This window comes from Phaseolus vulgaris, chromosome 3 (assembly GCF_000499845.2).
Source record: "Phaseolus vulgaris cultivar G19833 chromosome 3, P. vulgaris v2.0, whole genome shotgun sequence".
NCBI lineage: Eukaryota > Viridiplantae > Streptophyta > Magnoliopsida > Fabales > Fabaceae > Phaseolus > Phaseolus vulgaris.
In genome coordinates, this window is record NC_023757.2 from 48,378,206 (window position 1) to 48,398,835 (window position 20,630).

The window sequence follows — 20,630 nt, forward strand, 5'->3', positions numbered from 1 at the left end:
CTGCTACTGCACCCAACAAAATCACTTTCTCATCATCATCATCTTTCTTCCACACCAGTTCTTCTACGTTCACCAATTCCATTTTCAATCCAATCCCTGTTCTCTATTTCAAGTGGGGGACCATCCTCTTACCCAAACACCTCAATTCAAGTGCCTTGCTTCTACTGTACCATGACAGTAACACCCACCCACCCTATCTCATCAACACAACACAACACAACACAAACTATTCTCTTTTTCTTCATCAATTCATGCCACCTTATTTTTAGTTTAATCAATACTTTTATATATACTAATTCTGTTAAATATATTCAAGAACAATTCCTTTTTTAAAAACCAAATCAAATTAACTGCAAATAATTACTCCCAATTGGGTTGGCGCAACTCAGAAGAGTTTGGAATTAACTTTCTTTTATTTCATAATTTGTTGACATTATTAAAATCTTTGTTCAATGCTGCTATTAAATCTTGCTTAGCAGGCAATAAGTTCTCATAATGTGCTTTTTATTTCGGATAAAGAAAACATAACTATTAAAAAATTTGCAGCTACTATTCATACATCATACATGTTGTCTTAATCTATTTGCTTATTCAGTTTCATATTCAAATGTATATTTTTGGAGTCTTTGATAACAAAGACAAGTATTAGTTACGTTGGAATCCAGTGTCAGCAGGTTCTAGTATGTTCTGATAAGCATTTTTTATTCACAAAAAAAAAACAGGTACTATTAAAAACTCAGACACTGAAATTGTGGTGTAAGATATTTGCGTGTTAAAAAATATCTACGAAAGAAAATAATAGTTATTATAATAATAATAATAATAATACTAATAATAATAATAATAATAATAATAATAATAATAATAATAATAATAATAATAATAATAATAATAATAATAATAATAAGGAAGAGGAAGGTGAGAGAGAGTGAGAAAGAAGAAAAAGGAGAAGACGACAACATTGCTTACGCGGCATGGAGCGCAAGGTGCGTCATCTCGGACAGAGGGAGAAACGGCACCGTTTTCTGTGTGGTTGGTTCCACCAATTTGCAGTTGCTTGCTTCCATTCCAACCCAATCCACTAATATTTTTTTTTATCTATTCTATTACCTTCACTTCTCTTTCCCTCACCAACAAACCGTCCATCGCTCACAAAGTCTTCTCTTCTCTTTTCCTTTCTCTCACTCAACTAAAATCCTCGGCGAATCGTGGTTGTCGTTCTGCATCCTACTGCAAACCGAGCTGTATTAAGTTCTCTGATGTAAGCGCGGTTCCACAGCGAACAAAAAAGGTTCCGTTATTGCCGTTGCTTTTTTATATTTTTTTCTCCTTCCGGTTCGTTTATAGATGGATCGGGCGGCGTTGACGGTCGGACCGGGCATGGACATGCCGATCATGCACGACAGTGACCGTTACGATCTGGTCCGTGACATCGGGGCCGGAAATTTCGGCGTGGCCAGGCTGATGCAGGATAAACAGACAAAGGAACTCGTTGCCGTCAAGTACATCGAGAGGGGCGATAAGGTTGTCTGAACGAACGAATGAATGAGCAAAAGCGTTTTTCTGATCTTTTTTTTTGTGTGTTTTCTTGGTGGTGTTCCCTTTGTTGCCCCTTGTTTTGGTAAATTTTTTGTTTTCACGCTTTTGGCTAAGGGAGAGAAGGAAAAAACTAATTGTCCACATGATCGACTTGCTTTAATTGTTTCTTCGGTTGTTGCTGACGTGTGATGCTATTTTTGTTATGTTCCGTGTTCCATTTTTGTTTCGGTACTACTTGTTGCTGTTTTTCTTTCTTTTAATAAATTCTTTACGCCATTGCTTAGCACTTAGCAAGTACCTGTTTCTTACTTGTGAAGTACTGGACTCATTGTTTCTTTATGGTGTTATTGTGCCTCACAGATTGATGAAAATGTGAAGAGGGAAATTATTAACCACAGGTCTTTGAGACATCCCAATATTGTTAGGTTTAAAGAGGTAAGTATATTTTTCGAGCTTTTAAATAACCGTCTGCGACTGTGGTTTTGCCGCAACGTTTAGGGTTTTTGACTGTTCACAATTGCAGTTGTAGCCAAATCGGCCACAATTTTCTTTGACCGTGTTGTTGGCTACACTGTTATGGTTTTTGGAGTTGTAGGAACTGCTATGGTGGTCACATTTATCCACAATTTCCCACAATATGATAAAACTGCGATTGTCTTCTGAAACCTTGATATTTATGTATTTTTACTCTGTCCGTTATTATTGTTCATTGGAGGAGCAATCATTTATTGTAACGTTTTATAAAATTTCACACAGGTTATTTTAACACCTACTCATCTGGCGATTGTAATGGAATATGCATCTGGAGGCGAGCTCTTTGAGAGAATCTGCAATGCCGGGCGTTTTACTGAGGATGAGGTTCTTTTTTATTTTGTTTACTTATTCTTCACTTGATCATTATCAATTTGTACTTCAAATACGTTGCTTATGTAAGTTTCTAACCCTTTGTTATGATTCAGGCTCGATTCTTCTTTCAACAACTCATATCTGGGGTTAGTTATTGCCATGCTATGGTAAGTGAGCATTTGCCCCTTCTGCTCTGTCCAATCTAAATTGTGTTTACACTTGACTGAAATGTAGTATAGGTAATGTATCGATCTTCCGAATATTGTGTCTGATATATCAGTATTCTTTGTAATATGTCTGTTCATAAAGCAAGTCTGTCATCGGGACTTAAAGCTGGAAAACACTTTGCTGGATGGAAGCCCGGCACCTCGTTTGAAGATATGTGATTTTGGGTACTCCAAGGTAAGGTTTTCTTTTCTCACTAGCTTTTCAGGTGTGAGTTCCATCCCTTTTCATATTTTACTGGGAGTTGTTAGGTTGAATAGTATTTAACTTCAATTACTTTCTGCGTGTGCGTGTTCCATTTTTCTTCAGTCACTGTTGTTCTTCACATTTAGACTATGATGATGAAATTGAGTTACTTCTTAAGTTACTTAAAGATTATTTCAGTAATCTGGAATATTGGAAAAGATACATTTCTACATGACTGCTGATGGTGAGTTTTAATAACCTAAATTCCTTAGTTTAGCTTGTTGGCCATTCTGGATTCCCATGAGCTAGAGTTTGGATTGTTAAAATTATAAGCCCGTAAGCTTGTCACAACACTAGAGTGTTTCCTGGGGTTCTTTAGAAACCATTGCAGGTTTTTGGTATAGTTTCTTGTTAACTAGTATCCATGTCTTGTGTTCTAGAGTGCATTGGAATTAAAATTCATGCTGAGTTCCTTGAAATTTTGCTGTTATTCTTTTATTTCATTGTTTCAATTTCCTTCTGACTTGTAAGTGCCTGAACATCATGACTGTCATATCTCATAAATCTGATCGATGGTGCGATTTGCAGTCTTCAGTGCTTCATTCACAACCGAAGTCAACTGTGGGGACTCCTGCATATATTGCTCCAGAAGTATTGCTGAAACAAGAGTATGATGGCAAGGTAGAGAATTTACTGTTTTATTTCGTGGTATTTTTCTTTTTGCATAGTAGATCCATTACTGTCACAATCAAATGAACATTTTGTTGTTAACTTGTCATCTTTTATGAGCTGGGTAATTCTTGACTAAAGCAATGCTATTGTCTAGTTTTTTCACCCAAACCAAAGGTCATTTTGGTCTGCACTGCAAAAATAAAGGCCACTATAGTTTTTTTGGTTGCTGTTTCTCACCTAATTTGGGACTCTGTGGCACTACCTGAAAATCTTAACTTGGCAAGGAAATGTGCAGACACTTCAAAATTATAGTCAGTTAAATGTCGAACATGTCTCAGATACTTAAAGTACCTTTATCATCTCGCATTTTGCAAATTGCCACTTTTAAAATATTTATATATCACAATAGTTAGATAAATTATATATTTTTTTTTCTCTACAATGACTCACGCTGATTTTTGAATATATCGGTTTACTCTCAATTTAAGATTTGTGTTGTATGCTAATTTTATATGTCGTGTAATAGTTGGATTATTTCCTATTAATGTTAAATTTGTTGTATCCTTGCATCCCTTGTCGAATCTGTACTTTCGATTTTCTCAGTGACAATTTACAGTTCACAGTATTGCCCTGCATGTCTACTATTATTAAGAGAATAGGATGTGATTTTCATTGACGTCTTTTTGTGCTAAGTACTCAAGGAACTGTTTATTTCTAAGGCACAAAATGGAGGGAGTGGATTTTGCCCCCTCATTGTGTAAAAGGATTCTATTTTCTATTTTTTCAGTACGGCAATAAGAAATATAAAGTTCTGTATGCAATTAAATCATAAATCTAGTTGAGATCATTACCACATAACTTCACCCTTATTTCATTTGTAGTCAATCATTTTTTTTTAATTAACATTGAGTTCAAACTTACACAAATGTAGCTTCACTTTCAAGTTTGGTTTGATGTGTTTTTGTCTGCAATATCCACATCTTAACAATTGTACTAACTCACCATCTACTAATGAGTGAACTGTTAGAGATATGATTTGATTGTGTTAGAGATGTGATTTGACAGGAACATCTTACCAAATATTTTCCATCATTAAATATCGATTTATTTCCTTATTATTCTATCTCCTTCATTAAACAAGAATACTCAATGTGCATACAAAATACAAAATTTATTATATTCCTTCTCGGTTTCTTCCTCTTCAACATTGTACCAGAGAAGTACCCTCCTTCAGGACATGTTTTGTCTTAATCCTTTCACGCACTTTCAATATCATTAGACTAGTGCAAGTATGAAGTTGGTTTAAACATCAAAGATTTTGTTTTAAACTTAACTAGTTTGCATTTGGAATAGTATCTTAATGGGTTGCTTCTGTTATGTTCTCTTGCATTTATAATTAGCTTGCAGATGTCTGGTCGTGTGGAGTGACCCTATACGTGATGCTAGTGGGAGCATATCCTTTTGAAGACCCTAATGAACCAAAGGACTTCCGGAAGACAATTCAGGTATATATCAGATCTTTAGATATGTGCTCATTTTCTGATTGCTTGAGTGCAACCTGTGATTGCTGCCTGCTTCTTTGCAGAGAATTCTTAGTGTCCAATATGCCATTCCTGACTGTGTTCAAATATCTCAAGAGTGTCGCCACCTTATCTCAAGGATTTTTGTTTTTGACCCAGCCGAGGTAATTTCTATCTCCAACAACTGACCTATCGTAGATAATTTTGTTCTTTAGATTAATTGTCACACTATTATGTGTGAGCTCAAACAATTTCACTTGTGTCACTTTAAAGGGATTTTTAGCATTTGAATGTTTTTGACGTAATTGTCGGGCATTTTCCTTCTCCTATGATGTTTTATTCAATTTATTCCAATGTATTACTTTTTTTTTCATTTTGTATAGGTCCTGACGTGATTGTATATCTATCATAATATAGGAATATACTGCAACCTATCAAGCATTAAATGTGATCATACAGGCAAAATGTTGAATGTGTTTTGATTTAGTTGGGTCTGCTGACTGTAAAATATAGGAATTTATCTTCAATCTAAATCATTTGTTTGAATCTCATGTCTTTGAATATTTACGTGACAGAGAATCACCATGTCTGAAATCTGGAACCATGAATGGTTTCTAAAGAATCTCCCTGCGGACCTGATGGATGAGAAGATAATGAGTAATCAATTTGAAGAGCCAGACCAGCCCATGCAGAGCGTTGATACGATCATGCAGATAATTTCAGAAGCTACCGTACCAGCAGCTGGGACCTATACTTTTGACCAATTAATGGCGGAGCAAATTTATGACTTAGAATCTGAATCTGATGCTGAATCTGAGCTTGATATAGATAGCAGTGGGGAGATAGTGTATGCCATATAGTTTGATCTTGGTTTGGCTTGACTTGGCTTGAAAGACAGCATATTAAATGGAGGGCATCTGAATATTGTGCTTGGCATTTTCAGCATCAAGAAAAGAAGTATGTGGTGCCCGCATTTTCTGTAGATTAGCCTGGACAATACAAACTCCATCATGTTAATATTTATGTATTCAGTGTCGGTCGCTGGGGAAGAAATGATTGTTACCCTTTCCCCACTTCCAGGGAAATGCTTGCTTTATATACATATTATTTACATATTAGCCTTTTCGTTGTTTCCCAGCTAGTTAAATTGGCTAATGGGTGAATCATGTTTCATGCCCTTGCTTTATATACACACACCATTCCATGTAAACAGTTCTTTTTTCAGTAGTTTACTAGTTTCTGTACTTCATCACTACTCTACAATTAAATACTCGTAAAAAAAATAGTTACTTTTGTGGTGGATTAAAAGGTGCCTTGATAAATGGAGTGTTTTTATTTCTGCACCCAATTCCATTTATTTTGGAACAAGTTTTTCAAAATGTATTCTGAAATATAAAAAAAGGTTTTGTAGAATATATTTTATAACAAATGGAGGTGATGTAAGTAGTCGGTGTTGGAAGAAACATCTTCCAAACTAAATGTAGAGGTGTAGTAACTTTTTTGAAAGATAGACTACTATATTTAGTATTTGAAAGAGTTGAATAATTTAATATTTTAAGAAAAATAAGGAAATATATTAAATAAATTATATTATTATTATTATTGTTGTTGTTTAATTTTGATCATATTGGGTTAGATTGAGTTGGTTTTAGTTCAGTATGCAAAGACCTTTATTCAAATTGGAAGTAATTGAATTTCGTTAAGTTCGATTTAGTGAAAAAAATGTAACCCAAATTATTTTAATTGGATTAGAATAACTCGTTGAATTATTTAATTTAATGAAAATCTGTAGATAAATGCGTGTAAAAGATAATTTTTTATCATATGTATTGTTTGTGGATAATAAAATAAGAGAACGCAAAACATAATGCAAGTTTTTTGAATGCTATTTATTTTAACATATTTTTATTAATAATTTGAAGAAGATAATTAAATAATTATTATAATAATAATAGTATTAAAATGACAATATTAATCATGATAATAATGATGGGGTTATTAATAGTAGTAATGATAATAATAATAATAATAATAATAATAATATACTTGTAATAAATGATATTGTGGTAACAATTATAATATTATGGTGATTAAAAATAAGTTAGAAGTAGTGACAATGAATATTTTATTGTGTTGACTAGGATGATGAATATTTTTTATTTGAGATAAATAAAGTTGTGGCATAATTTGCTGAATAAATTAATAAAAAGGCAGTTTTATTCTGTTTGCATATTGTTTCTTCATGTGATTTGATGTTCTTTTATTGAACGTTGGGAGTGTTCAAATTCAACAGAATAAAAAATAAAAATAGATAAAAAGTTGAAGCAAAACATTTTATTGGACTTGATTAGATTACTTTTTGTTAAATCAAACTGTTTAGTTTTATTTAGTGTTGGTGTATAGGAATCCAACCAAACTGGAATATAAAATTATATTGTAATTGTTTGGCATTTTTCATGTTTGCATAAGATTATTATGAACCATAATAATACCTGTTATTATTTTTAGGTTAGATATTGAGTATTTAAAAGTTTACACTGTCTTTTAATTAATTATTTAAAAGGTTCAAATTAAAAATTAGCATCTAAGGTATGACTTATTTTTTATCTTAATTTTTTATAAGTATTTTAATTAATAAATTAGTTTACCGATATTACATGTTAAGTTACACATAGTCAGTGTCACCTGTAATGTTAAAGTAAAATTAATGTGTTACTTAATGTTCTATGTTATCAGACTATGTCACAAAAACCAACTTCAAAAACAAATATTATTTTGAAGAACTAATTTTTAATTTTAACTTTAATAGATAGGTAAAAAACAGAAATATATATACACTCAAGAAGTCTATTTCGTCTCATTTTTAATATTTTTTATTAATCTTCTTTCTTTCTTATATTTTTACTTTTTTTCTTCATCTTGAAACCTTTCATGTTGTTGAAATTAAAAATTAGTATCACAAAATAACATTTGTCTTTCATATTATAACAGAATCAATTAATATACTGATTTAACACATCAAGTAACACATCAACTATCACTTTAACATAAGAGATGACTTGTCACTTAACATGTCATAGTTATAAATAAATTATGTTAATTAACATGTCATATTTGTAAACAAACTCCGTTAATTAGCATTATAAAATATTAACATAAAAGACATATTTTATTTTGAAATACTAATTTTTAATTTTAATGTTTTTAAGATCGATTCAAAAGATAGTTTACACTTTCAAGTAATGACATTTAGTCGTGTTTTATTTTGTATTTTATCACGTGGAGAAGTCATTACTCTTTTTTTTCTTATCACTTTGCTTCTTTATGTTAGTTTCTAATAGTTTTTTTTTTTACAATGGGAAATAAATCGATTAGAGTAGTATGCATGCATTTCTTTGTTATTTTTATTATTATTTGATAACATGACTGTTGGAGATCCCACATCGACTAGAGATAAGGACATCTCATTGTATATAAGTGGGTGCAAACCTCACCTCATGAGCCGGTTTTATGGGGTTGAGTTAGACTTAAAGTCCATTCCGTAATATGGTATCAGAGACATTTCAAGCCTATTGTGTCACGGTTACATTAAATATTGAATAAAGGATATATGAAAAATATGGTAACATTTTACAAATCTGAATAACATCTTTATAAATTGGGTAACACCCTTATAAATAAAATAGGGTCCTATAAATCCAAATAAGATTCCTATAATTTTGGAAACTATGAAATAAATAAGCTAATACATTATATTAAAGATATGCGTCAAATACGATGAGATAACCTTCTACTAAACATTATACATAAGTCTTATATACAAAACGCTTCTATCAATACATTATACACTTATATACAAAGTATTTACTTAATTATCGGATAATTTTTTACACTCCTATATTTTCGTATGTTTGGATGAACATGTTACAGGTAATAAATATGAATCTTTCCACTTTTATATATCAACACAGTTATTATTCCTTTTTCCTATTTATATAGTTTACTTTTGTGAGCGTAAATATTTGATGATTACGCATGATATCTTATGTTTTTGTTCGTACCAGGTAAATTTGGGGAAAATATCTTGTTTCTCACTGTGTCCAAAACTTCTAGTTTGAAGACAATTGTGCAGTCGCTGTTTCTTCAACACTACAGGTTTGTCATTCCACACTTGAAAATTTCGTCGGAGGAGATTATGAAAAGTCCCATGATGTTGGTCATGTTTGGCCTAACTCAGAATCCCTCATCGAGGCATTTTGGTGACTTCTCGATTTAATGTTGAAGGATTTGAAGCTTCATGCCGCATGGAGCCTCTTTGTTTTGAAGACTCGGTTAGCTTCTTTTTCCTACATTTTCATACTAAACAAAACATTAATCTTTTCAATGCTGGAATGCAATATAAAATATTTAATATTTATTCATCCATTTTTATTCTCTTGAAAGAATAAATAAAGAAGCATGTAAAGAAGGTGAATATGACTCTTCATGAAGCTCTAAGAACAAACTTTTTGGATACTATTTCAAAGTATGAAGTCATATTCTTAAAAACATAAAAAATGAAAAATAATTGGATACTTTTCAGATCTTTTACTGGAAGTATCTCAAAAGTATCTTAAAATGGTTAAATAGAAAACATAAGATACATTTTGCACATGTATTTAGAAGTATTTGAATAGGAATGGTATCTGACATGAGTATGATTAGGGAGAGTACAAAAACATGACTAGAAGGAGTATTCCACTTTCAGGAAATATAGCATGAAAAACTCCTTCATGACACAAATTTGTAACTAAACAAGAATCAAAAAGAGATTAACCTTGTGCTTACTTCTCCCAATCTTTTGCCAAATTCAGCAGCACAACAGACTGATTTTCCTGTAAGAAAAGTAAGAAGAAATACATGTAACACTCATCGATGTGGATAGAGATTATACAGAAAACATACACAATATTCTTCCGATTTATGATAAGTATTGAATACTAATAATGCAACAAGCTAGTGATAGCTATGAAAGAACTATACTCTTCTATTACTTTCCATAAGGGCTAGCGATGGTCCACTGCATTCCAGTGCTTGCAAGCAAAGAATCTCAAGGACAACGATTGTTATACTTACGCCACAATCAGCAAAAAAATTTGAGGAGCATAACTTGGATTTGTGTAACTCACATATTGAAATCACCAATGTTTTATAATCTGACATTCGAAATTCAAATTTCCCAACAAGAGCTTCTCTCTGCACGTGGATCTGGAGTGCCCTTTCTGTTTCAAAGCGATGAAGATGCAGGTTTTGGATCTGATGCCCTTGTTGAGAAATTTAAATTCCAGATGTCAGACTATAAAATTTCGATGACTTCAAGGTTGCTTTTCCCAGATGTGGCACCTGATGCATACCATCCTTCTACAGTAACTACAACATTAAATACTTCGGATGTTTTGTTTTTTTTTGTTTTTCTTTTCTGCTGTGGGGTGGACGTGCAGAAGTGATGCACATGGACCAGTTTTAATGCTACAGTTCAATGTATCAATCATTTCATGAGTGGTCAACATGAAAGATCCAACTTGTTTCTCTCTACTTATTTAGTAATTGTTTGTTAGAGATATTTTATAAAAAAAATATAAGTCAATTTATATTTGTTTATATCATAAAATTACATTGAAAAAACACCCGATTTTTATGAGAAGATGTTTTTTCTCTTACTAGAATCAAATTTTAGATTTTTCATTTTGTGTAATTTAAAATGTTGAAACAAACGCATGAATTTTTTCTTTTATAATAAAATGATTTTCTTTTTCAAAATAACTTTTAAAAGAAAATAGTAAACTAAACAAGTAAACCCACTACGAAAAGTGTTGGAAGAAGTTATTCAGACTTTATAGAAATAAGGATTTTTTTTAGATTTACAGTCTTTCAACAATATTTATTGGGAGATAATTGTTAAAACACTAAAAAAAATTATTAAATAAAACTTAATTTTGGAGATAAAAAATAATTAATTTTTATTTAATAATTTTTTTAGCAAAAGAGTGTGATAATAATTCTAAAATTAATATAACTATTTTTATCATAGTTACTATTTTTTTTTAAATTACTAAGTAACAATGATTTTATAAATAGTTATTGGTGTATGCACTTAAAATGACGATTATTTGTATTCAGTTACTTTTAAACTTTTTCTTCTTATACTTTATTTTTATATTTTTTTGTTCATGTTGTTATCATTTTTGTATGTTTTGTTTTTACACTTATTATTCTTGTATTATTTCGTTTTTCTCGTGTCATTTTGTTTTTCTCTCTTCCAGTGCGTTTCATCTTCCTCTTCTTAGATTTGTTGATTACAAGTTTGAGGTTTTGGTGGAATAAGTGAAATGAGGTGTGTTTGATGAATTTTCAATGAATTTTTTTAAATACATATACTTTTATTTTATAGTATCAATGACTTTTCTGGTGCATGGAAAAACTTGTTTAGGTTATTATATTAAAGATCATAAATTATGTTCTATATGTGATAACATATAGTAATGATGGTCTAAAAATCATTATTAATTTTTTAACTATTGTTAAAATTTTAGTTTGGAATGAAGTGTATTCAAATTCAAAGTATTAGAAAGTTACCGTCAATCAATTATTTTCAGCGATTATTATGGACATTGTATCATCCATAGCTTATCTGAGTTTTTTTTCTTTTGTTGGTGATATGTATAGGTTTCAACTGATCTCCACACCGATGATTCAATAATATCAACAAGAGGTGAACTCTTACCATACACAAGCTCTTCTTCATCAAATATTGGCTCTTTTTATCTTCTTTAAGAGACTCGTGAACTTATCCTTCAATGATAGTGATAGCTTACGAATTCCATATTGGAAGCTATTGGCACTCCAAACACTTGATACTTTAGATTGTCGTCTTTGGTTGTAAGATTTAGGATGAGGGATAAATGTTCGTATCAAGACTTCTTGGAACGTTGCTTCCAGTTCTGACTGCTACATGGATAACATCATTTAAGTTCTGACATTGTTGCATCACACACTCAATAGTTTCATTGCACCACCAAAGACAAAGTATGTGTGAAGTGATCAGTTATCATGAACAACGAAAGTTGTAAGAATGTAGTATTGATCACATGGTGAAGTTTGTTGGAGGTAAGGAAAAGAGAAGATGAAGTGTACCAATGCTGAAGTATCCCTTATTCATGCATAGTTTCTTTTACGGTCTCTTTTCATGTATATCATAACCTTAATACTATTAAAATAGGAAGAGATAATAAACATATACAACTTAAATATATTCATAAACATCTTCCTAAGTATTAAAATTAGAATTTAAATATTTTGTAAGATTTAAATACAATTCCTTAACTTTCTATTTAATACTTTATTTTGAGGAATTAGAAGTTTGTTACTTGAGTTTATATGAAAGCTATAAAGCTATTCAATAAATTATTATATGTCAAGACAAAAGAATCACGCGATGAGACCAATGATTATGCTAAAATATGTTACATAATTAGTCAATGTACACTCATAAGAAATATGCCGAACCTTATCTGCTCCATAAAAAGACAGAGAAGGTGCCCCTTGTGAAGTTCGTAGTTCTGTGCGACTGTTAAAAACTAGAAACTCCTCCAGCTTTTGCATAGTTACGAAACAAAGCACTTTGTGAGTTAAAAAAGCATGAGCATAGATATAATCAAATTTATGATAGTGATGATGATTGTGTATCTACCTTGCAAGAAGTCGTTAGATGTGTCCATTCCAAGGTTTATTTTATTGCGAACTGGATTTCGGTATGACATCACACCACATTTGTCAGCAACCCAATTAGAACGAAAAATTCGAGGGCAGAAGTTTAAATTCTAGGATATAAACGTACTTTATAAACGTTCAGAAGTGAGAAAACTTACACGGAAATACATAACACTTGGCAACAAAAGTAGGGCTATTATGGACACTTTTATTCGAGATACATAAAATACTCACGGCCATTGGTAAACCATTTAAGTTAACATCAACTTGAGGTACCTTTCTGACTTTAGGATTGGAAAGCATAGCTTCAAATGTTTCCTTCCATGAATCAGACCAGGTCCTAGGTGTTAGTTAAGAGCTTATTGAATGAAGCCAGTTTAGGTTAACATCAACTTGAGGAACCTCCACCTTCAGATTAGGAAGCATAGCTTCGAATGATTCCCATGAGGCAGCTGTCTCCTCATCGCATACCACTACCTTTAAATTCTCAAGATTGGTTATTGAGTATGGCAATTCACACCTTGCACAGCTTGTCATATTGAGATTTCTGAGATTACATAGATTACCAATGTCCTCTGGTAAATTTGGAAGGCTTATGCAGTTTGAGATGTCAAGAAGTCTTAGCTTAGAAAGCTTTTGAATAGATTCTGGGATCTCTTCCAAGTCAGTACATGAGCTTAGGTTCAGGAGTTCCAAATTCAGCAACTGTCCAATTTCTCGGGGCAGAGAACAAAGTTTGTGGCAATTGGTAATACTGAGCTTCTTTAGTGGGGTAATGTCACAGATCCCATCAGGCAGTCTCACCATATCCTTGCAATAGTCAATGTTCAAATCTAATAAACTTGGAAATAAATCTGAAACTAGGATGGTACCATTTTCAAAAGCCTGGTTTATGTTACTACACATGTAGAGGGATAATTTTTTAAGATTTTTCAATGCGCCCAAGTGAGGAACAGAAATCCGCTCTAGTCTGATTCTTTTCAGGTTCGGTACAGAACCTAGTAGTTTGAAATTGTCCAGTTCAGAATGAAGAAAACCATAATTTGTCATGATAAGAACTTTTAGTTTAATCATTTTCTCCATGAACTCGGGAAAGGAGTACTTCTTAGTTTGAAGATTTAAAATCAGAACTTCTGCTTGGGATGGTTTTATGTCGGACCAATATGAACCACAGGTTTCATCTGCAAAAACAACCCATATGATGTCAGTCGGGGAAAAGTAATCAGTGGCAAATCAATGCTACTTTCTTATTAGCAGTTTTACCATTTAAAAGTATACACTTTAAAAACGTTATAACTAACCAGTTGATATCGACAATGTGCGGGCTGAGACCTGTTGAAGAGTCTGTTTAACACGCCATCCGCGATATTTTCGCAATAAGCGAGAAATCAGGCCTTCTTTCTTTTCCCCAAACCACCTTTCACTTTGATTTTCATTTATGCCAGTAATAATTCTCTTTCTCTGTTCAATTGGTTTCCGGTTGTTCTGATAAATTGCAAGATCTCTTAGAAGATCATGGAGGACGACAAAGTGGTTATTGTAGTAGTAATTGTCTGAGTCACTTGTATTTCTCCTGGTAAATGTGCAGAAAAAAAAAATCTTTAGTAAAAGGAGAAATTATCCCACAAGATTATATGCAATACATGCTCTCTATTAGATAGATAAATTACGAATTTCGACTTCTGACTTCAGAATGAGTTAAAAAAATATAGAGTTCGTGATGTGCGAAGATTACATTCACTCCAAGAGAAATGGTCATTTTGATCTATTTATAAGTTACTAATTGATTCTTGCATGAACTACACATGCTATTGAATTATTTGTTTCAGAATATAATTCACCTTATATATATATATATTAAGTGGCTCGGAAGAGAAAATAACTAGTCATCTTACCTTGCTACTAAAACATTAGCCAGATTCATGGAGTCTAATTTTTTTATGATTTCCATTGCCTCTATGCCATCATCATCTAATTTGTACAATTCTGCCCACATGTCAATGAGAGCAGGAAGAGGAATTCTTTGATCTTCAGGAAATAACCCAAGGTCCATGAAGCACTCCTTGGTGTTGGGGTTATCTTCCAAAATATCCAAGAGCTTTTGGAAGCATGTAATTAATTCAGTACTAGAATCAAGTATAGAATGACCTTGTGACAACTCTTCAACCGTCTTTTGCCACAACTCAATAGACTGATGACTCAGTGATCTACCAATCACTTTAATGGCAAGCGGTAAACCCTTGCAATATCTCACAACCTGCATTTCAGTGCAAGCAAATAAGGTTAGTAAACAAAAGGTCGTACCTAGGTAATCTACCATATTATTGTTTTTGGGGGTTAAAACACAGATTTCTACTCTCTAACTCAACAATAAGTTTTACTTTAATTGCAAGTAGTTATGTTCCTATCTTGAGATGCCTACTTCAAGACTTGAAGTGAATGACTTCAGACAAGAAGGGAAGTTACAGATTACACACCCATGTGCCAGAAAGTAAAGATTACGCACCTTTTGGACAATTTCTTCATTAGGAATACTTAAACTGCATTTTGAACTGCTTTCTTCCAAGAGAGCATGGTGACGGAAAAGGGTCATTGCATCTTCATGAGCAAGTGGTTTCAAGATAAATTGGGTGCTAAATTTAGGAAATGCAATCCTTGAAATCACCAAAATTTTATAATCAGACATCTGGAATTTAAACTTCTCAACAAGGGCTTCTGAGCCGGGCCAAACATCATCCAGGACCAACAACAGTGGACTTCCCTCAATTTTCCTCATCAAAACTTCCAACCGTTTAATTGCATCTTCGTCACTTACAAACTCAGGCACGTGGTAGCCACAATGTTCAAATAATCTCTCTACGATATTCTTCAAATTAGGCGTTTGGGAGAAGGTGAAAAACAAAATATTGTCCTTGAATTTACCTGGTGAAGGCAAAGAGATCTGTCAGCCCACAGCATTTGTTTTGATGTCTTGAACAAACAAAAACAATAATTTACTAAATGAACATCGAACAACAGAAAAGAAAATAAATTAACACAGGTCAAAAGAAAATGCTTCTCTAATCTGTTAAAGCAGTATTGCAAAGAATATGATGTTCTTATTGATGTAAAGACGTATCAATCTATCATAGGATATCAGTATACAGAAAGTATGAACTCTGCTTTAAACTGCTCTACATCTCAGAAATAGGGATTCAAAACATTTTGCATGCCACAATTTTCATCTGTTACATATAAACTTCCATAGATGTTTGCAACTTTCAAACAAACATTTTTCATCCATCTTCTACTATCTTTAGTGGAAGTTTAATAGTTTATGACACAGAATTGTATGTATGAGATAGAGGATATATAAGTGAATTTATGAAAGCATTGATTAGGGAATAACTATCATTGTAAACAAATTTTCGGAGAACTTTTTTTCGTCTGTCTTTTACTATGAGATAGAGGAGACCTATAAATGAAGTTATGGAGAATTGGTTAGGGGATAACTATCACTCTAAACAATTTTCATTACGAGCATAGATGAAGTTAAGAAGAATTGGTTAGGGACCTATAAATGAAGTTATGAAGAATTAGTCAGCCAATTTTCAGGCATCAGAGGACCAAAGAAGAATGAGCCCTTACCCTTGATTTCTTCCTCCTTACATAGCTTTGTAGCCAAGGTTGTTTTACCTGATCCACCCATACCAGACAGCAAAACGGTGGACACACCTTCCTCAAGAAGCTCCATCTTCAACTTGCTCAACAGTGGACCGAAGCCAACAGTAAATTCTGGGTTTTCAGGAACACCAAAAGGACACTTAATTGGTGTTCCAGATCCTTTAAGTTTCTGCTCAAAATTCTCTATATCAAGAAGCTCAATAATCTCTCTCACCTTGTACAGTGCATTTTTTATATCCTTAACTTGCTTGTCATCCGCAGTAAGCGAATCGTTCTTATCATGCAAAATTCCCTCCCCGTAGGGTGAAAACCAAGATAGAAATTTGGTCCACCATAAGCTCCGGGAGCAGGAATTGCACACAATCTCTTCCCCTGCATCTTTTTCTTTGACAAGAGTGATGATTTCTTCTCTGGGTGGATTCAAGTGTTCATTGTATTGCTTTATCTCCTGCACCACTAGAGTCATATTCATTAGGGTTGACCTCAGTATTCTCTTGGTTCTTTTGTTCTTTCTACCCTTTTCAACTATGTCCATGACCATTCTCATAGCATCTTGAAATCTTGTCGAAATAACAAATTGTTTGGTCTCTCCCATGATAGGCAATCTGTTGCCTCCTTCCTCTGTTCAATCAAACAAGGAACAAGCTGTGAAAGATATAGAAAGTCAGTGTTGTTGCACAAAATTGAGATTTTAGAACAAAATGAGTATATATATATATATATATATTCTGTGACATCAAAGACTAAAAAAAACACCTGTGCCTTTGAGAAAATTGCTCAAACCTCCTATGCGTCTTGTGTCCTTCTTCTTGTGGCTAATTTAATTTGCAATTTGGAGCGAAGCAACGGTAAGTGGGTTGCTATTGAAATTGAAAAGATTAAAATTCGGAACGCGCGAACGGCAGTATTTATTAACATCAATCAAGAAGCAAGATTTGGAATCTACGTTGAGTTCTTCGCGTTTGTTTCCAGTGACTTTCGTCATTTTAATATTCTAATACGCGGATACTTTAATGAGATAGATTTAGGTTGTTCAGTAAAAAAAATATAATAAAAAAAGAATCTTTTGTTTGATTTACGGGGGATGAGAGAGAAAACGTATACAAACAAAACTTCTTAAATTCACAAGTCCCACTGATTAAAAAATCTGTGAGTTCGGCTAATTTTTTACAGTTCATATTCTTTGTTTCACTTTCTTACCTGTTTTTTTCTTATTCTTCAAAGTTCCAAACCAAGTGGGAGTGAATCATGTGGAAAAGGTCCTTTGATTGAAGTAGGAGGCAAAGAAAAATGATAAATTATATAATTTTCTATATCAATTAATATCTAGAAGAACATGTTACCAAATACCAAATACCAATTCCCATACATTTATACGTCACAGTCAAGCATTTAAGTTGACAGAAATTACAGAGTTAGACAGAGGAAGCTGTCCAAGATACTTAAAACGCAATAATCCAGTATTTTAGCGTTTTAAACGTACGTTCCTGCCGCAAAAGGTGGAGCGCGTGTAAGATGGACAAATTATTCAATGAAAAAGAAAACAAACAATTATTTTCTCTTCTATATATTCGTTGTCAACGTACTTTCGGGGGAAATTTCATAGGAAACACAACATATATGACTTTCTGCGAAAAGTGGTGGAAACGTTATAGTAACAACCACTAGACGTGATTTCTCAACTTAATTTTTATGAATGTATTCAACTTTCAACCAACAAAAAATAAACACCTAATTGACTTTATTACGAAATAGACTTTAAGCCAAATTCAACGTGTGACTATATATTATGGGTGGTCCGATAGCCGCCGATAGGAAGTGACACGATAGGCCCAACACAAACAATCGCTAGGATAAGCTCGAAATGACTCTGATACCATATTACAAAATGAACTTTAAGCCTAACTCAACCCCATAAAACCGGCTCATAAGGTTGAGGTTTGCACCCACTTATATACAATGAAATACTCTAATCTCTAGTCGATGTGAGATCTTCAACAACATGACATTTCGTTCAGTATTTTTTTTTGTAAATAAAAGATGAATTAAAAAAAGTAGAGAATGGAACCTGAAGAGATGTTGTGCGATTGGTAAGCGTTAAGGGTGGGCAAAAAATCCAAATTACAAAATCCAATCCATAAAGATCCAAATCCATATTAGTTTTAATCCATTTAAATGGATTTATCTTAAATCCAAATCCATATTTTTGGATTTTAAATCCAATCCATTTAATTGGATATGGATTAGATATGGATTGGATACATTTTTGGATTATCCAAATTGCATTTTGGGTTGGGTTTTGACTTGGCTCGATCCAAGTTGAGCTAAGACAATCTGGGCCGATGTCGAGCAGAGCAAGCCCAAACCGATGTCGAGTCGTTCGGGCCCGGGTCGTTGTCGAGTGTCCGGGCCCGGACAAATGTCAAGTCGTCCGGGTCGAGGCCGATTTCGAGCTGAGCGGGCCAAGGTCAATATTGAGCCGAGCGGGCCCAGGTCGATGTCGAGTCGAGCGAGCCCGGGCTGATGTCAAGTCGAGCGGGCTCGGGCCGTTGTCATGGACCTAAATTGATGTTGAGCCGAGCAGGCCCAGGCCGATGTTGAGCCGAGCGGGCACGGGCCAATGTCGATTCGAGCGGGCTCAGGCCTATGTCAATTCGAGCGGGCACAGGCCGATGTCGAGTAGTACGGGCTCGGTTGATGTCGAGTCGTACGGGCCCGGGCCGATCTGGAGTCGTACGGGCCCGACCAATATCGAGTCGTATAGGCCCGAGCCGATCTCGAGTCGTGCGGGCTCAGGCCGATCTCGAGTCGTACGGGCCCGGGCCGATCTCGAGTCGTATAGGCCCGGGCCAATGTCGAGTCGTACGGGCTCGGGCCAATGTCGAGTCGTACGGGCCCGAGTCGTTGTCGAGTCGTACGGGCCCGGGTCGATGTCAAGTCGTATTGGCCCGGGCCGATGTCGAGTCGTACCAGTCCAGGCCATGTCGAGTCGTACGGGTTCGAGTCGATGTCGAGTCGTACGGGCCTGGGCCGATGTCGAGTAGTACGGGTTCGAGTCGATGTTGAGTCGTTCGGTCCCGGGCCTAATGTCTTGTCGTCTGGGCTCGGGCCGATGTCGAGTTGTCCGGTCCCGGGCTTGATGTCTTGTCGTCTGGGCTCGGGCCGATGTCGAGCTGAGAGAGCTCGTTCGATGTCGAGTTGTCCGAGCCTGGGCCGATGTCGAGTCGTCTGGGTCCGAGCTGATGTCGAGTCGTCCAGGCCCGAGTTGATTTTGGTGTGCGTCCAGGTTGAGTCGGCTTAGGCCCAGTTCGAGCCAAGTTAGTGTATGTCCATATCAAAATGGATTTAATGTAATTGACAAAATGAATTTGACAAAGGGGATTTAATCTAGATTCAATCCACTTTAAATGGATTTTAAAAAAATCCAAATATATTTGATTTAGTTAAAGTGGATATGGATTTTAAATCCAATCCATTTATTTGGATTTGGATCTAGATAATCCATGCCCACCCCTACTAAGCGTGAAGATAAAGAAGCGAATGGGTGGAGAGAGTGAGCGATGAAGCATGGTTGAAGGGAAATGGGAGAAGCAGAAGAAAAGCTACGATGGAAGAAGCTGAAGAAACAGAGAGAAGAGGAAGTTAAGAGTAGAAGGAGATTCAGTTTTTCTTCTCCGCTTTTCAACAAATCCCACTTCTTCATTCTTCTCTTCTTCCTCTTCTTTCGTCATTGCAAACCATACCGTCAACGACGCCGTTTATTTTAATAAATGACAATAAAACATTTGTTTGTGTGAAAAGAGTTTACCGAAAACTGAACATTACTCAGTTGTAAAAATATTGTTTTTTTATTCATTTTTGCACCGCCACTTGATTTTTTTTTTCTTACATTGTGTGACTTTGGAATTATACACTCAAAAGATATTCTGAAGCCCCTAAATAACAAGTCCAAAACGAAAATATTATTGTAAAATGGATAGAATTAAAAGTCATACCCGGAAAAGAGTTGTCCTTAGACATGAATGCACTTCACATCATCTTCATTCAGAAAAAACGACTCATTGATGGAAGAGACTTATCTCTTACAATATTGAAGAATTCTTGTTGCAGCGTTCCAGCCATTGGTGGGTGTGATACTATCTTGTTCCAATGTGAAGTCCTAAAATCACAAAGTCAGAAAGGTTATAATTGAAGATACATACAACAAAATCAGAATGATGAACTACACTA

The 20,630-nt window shown here is 34.2% G+C and overlaps 2 protein-coding genes across 4 annotated transcripts; one reads left to right on the forward strand and one right to left on the reverse strand.

Annotated features, from left to right (window-relative positions):
• Positions 1-936: 936 nt before the first annotated feature.
• On the forward strand, positions 937-6,198 carry LOC137808326 (serine/threonine-protein kinase SRK2I). 3 transcript variants are annotated; one of them, XM_068609381.1, is made up of 10 exons: positions 1,058-1,261; positions 1,348-1,524; positions 1,900-1,974; positions 2,296-2,397; positions 2,499-2,552; positions 2,695-2,787; positions 3,385-3,477; positions 4,869-4,973; positions 5,054-5,152; positions 5,564-6,198. In XM_068609381.1, exons 2-10 carry the CDS (start codon positions 1,348-1,350, stop codon positions 5,846-5,848), a joined length of 1,083 nt encoding a protein of 360 aa, XP_068465482.1. In that variant the 5' UTR covers positions 1,058-1,261; the 3' UTR covers positions 5,849-6,198. The 3 variants fall into 3 exon arrangements, with proteins under 3 accessions (XP_068465483.1, XP_068465482.1, XP_068465481.1); XM_068609382.1 differs by lacking the exon at positions 1,348-1,524 and having other exon boundaries at positions 937-1,291; XM_068609380.1 differs by having other exon boundaries at positions 1,119-1,524.
• Positions 6,199-12,839: 6,641 nt separating this feature from the next.
• Positions 12,840-17,426, reverse strand: LOC137808327 (probable disease resistance protein At5g66900). Its single transcript, XM_068609383.1, has 6 exons — positions 17,157-17,426; positions 16,365-17,045; positions 15,244-15,659; positions 14,633-14,994; positions 14,039-14,310; positions 12,840-13,918 (listed from the first exon to the last, which is right to left on the reverse strand). The coding sequence occupies exons 2-6, from the start codon at positions 16,993-16,995 to the stop codon at positions 13,089-13,091; spliced, it is 2,511 nt and encodes an 836-aa protein (XP_068465484.1). The 5' UTR covers positions 16,996-17,045; positions 17,157-17,426; the 3' UTR covers positions 12,840-13,088.
• Between the last annotated feature and the right edge of the window lie 3,204 nt (positions 17,427-20,630).

Coding starts and splice junctions, on each gene's coding strand:
- LOC137808326 (XM_068609381.1), top strand. CDS start 1,348: ATGGATCGGGCGGCGTTGACGGTCGGACCGGGCATGGACATGCCGATC. Junction 1,525..1,899: donor ACATCGAGAGGGGCGATAAG/GTTGTCTGAACG, acceptor TGTGCCTCACAG/ATTGATGAAAATGTGAAGAG. Junction 5,153..5,563: donor TTGTTTTTGACCCAGCCGAG/GTAATTTCTATC, acceptor TTTACGTGACAG/AGAATCACCATGTCTGAAAT.
- LOC137808327 (XM_068609383.1), bottom strand. CDS start 16,995: ATGGGAGAGACCAAACAATTTGTTATTTCGACAAGATTTCAAGATGCT. Junction 14,995..15,243: donor ATGAAGAAATTGTCCAAAAG/GTGCGTAATCTT, acceptor ACTGAAATGCAG/GTTGTGAGATATTGCAAGGG. Junction 14,311..14,632: donor GCTAATGTTTTAGTAGCAAG/GTAAGATGACTA, acceptor CACATTTACCAG/GAGAAATACAAGTGACTCAG.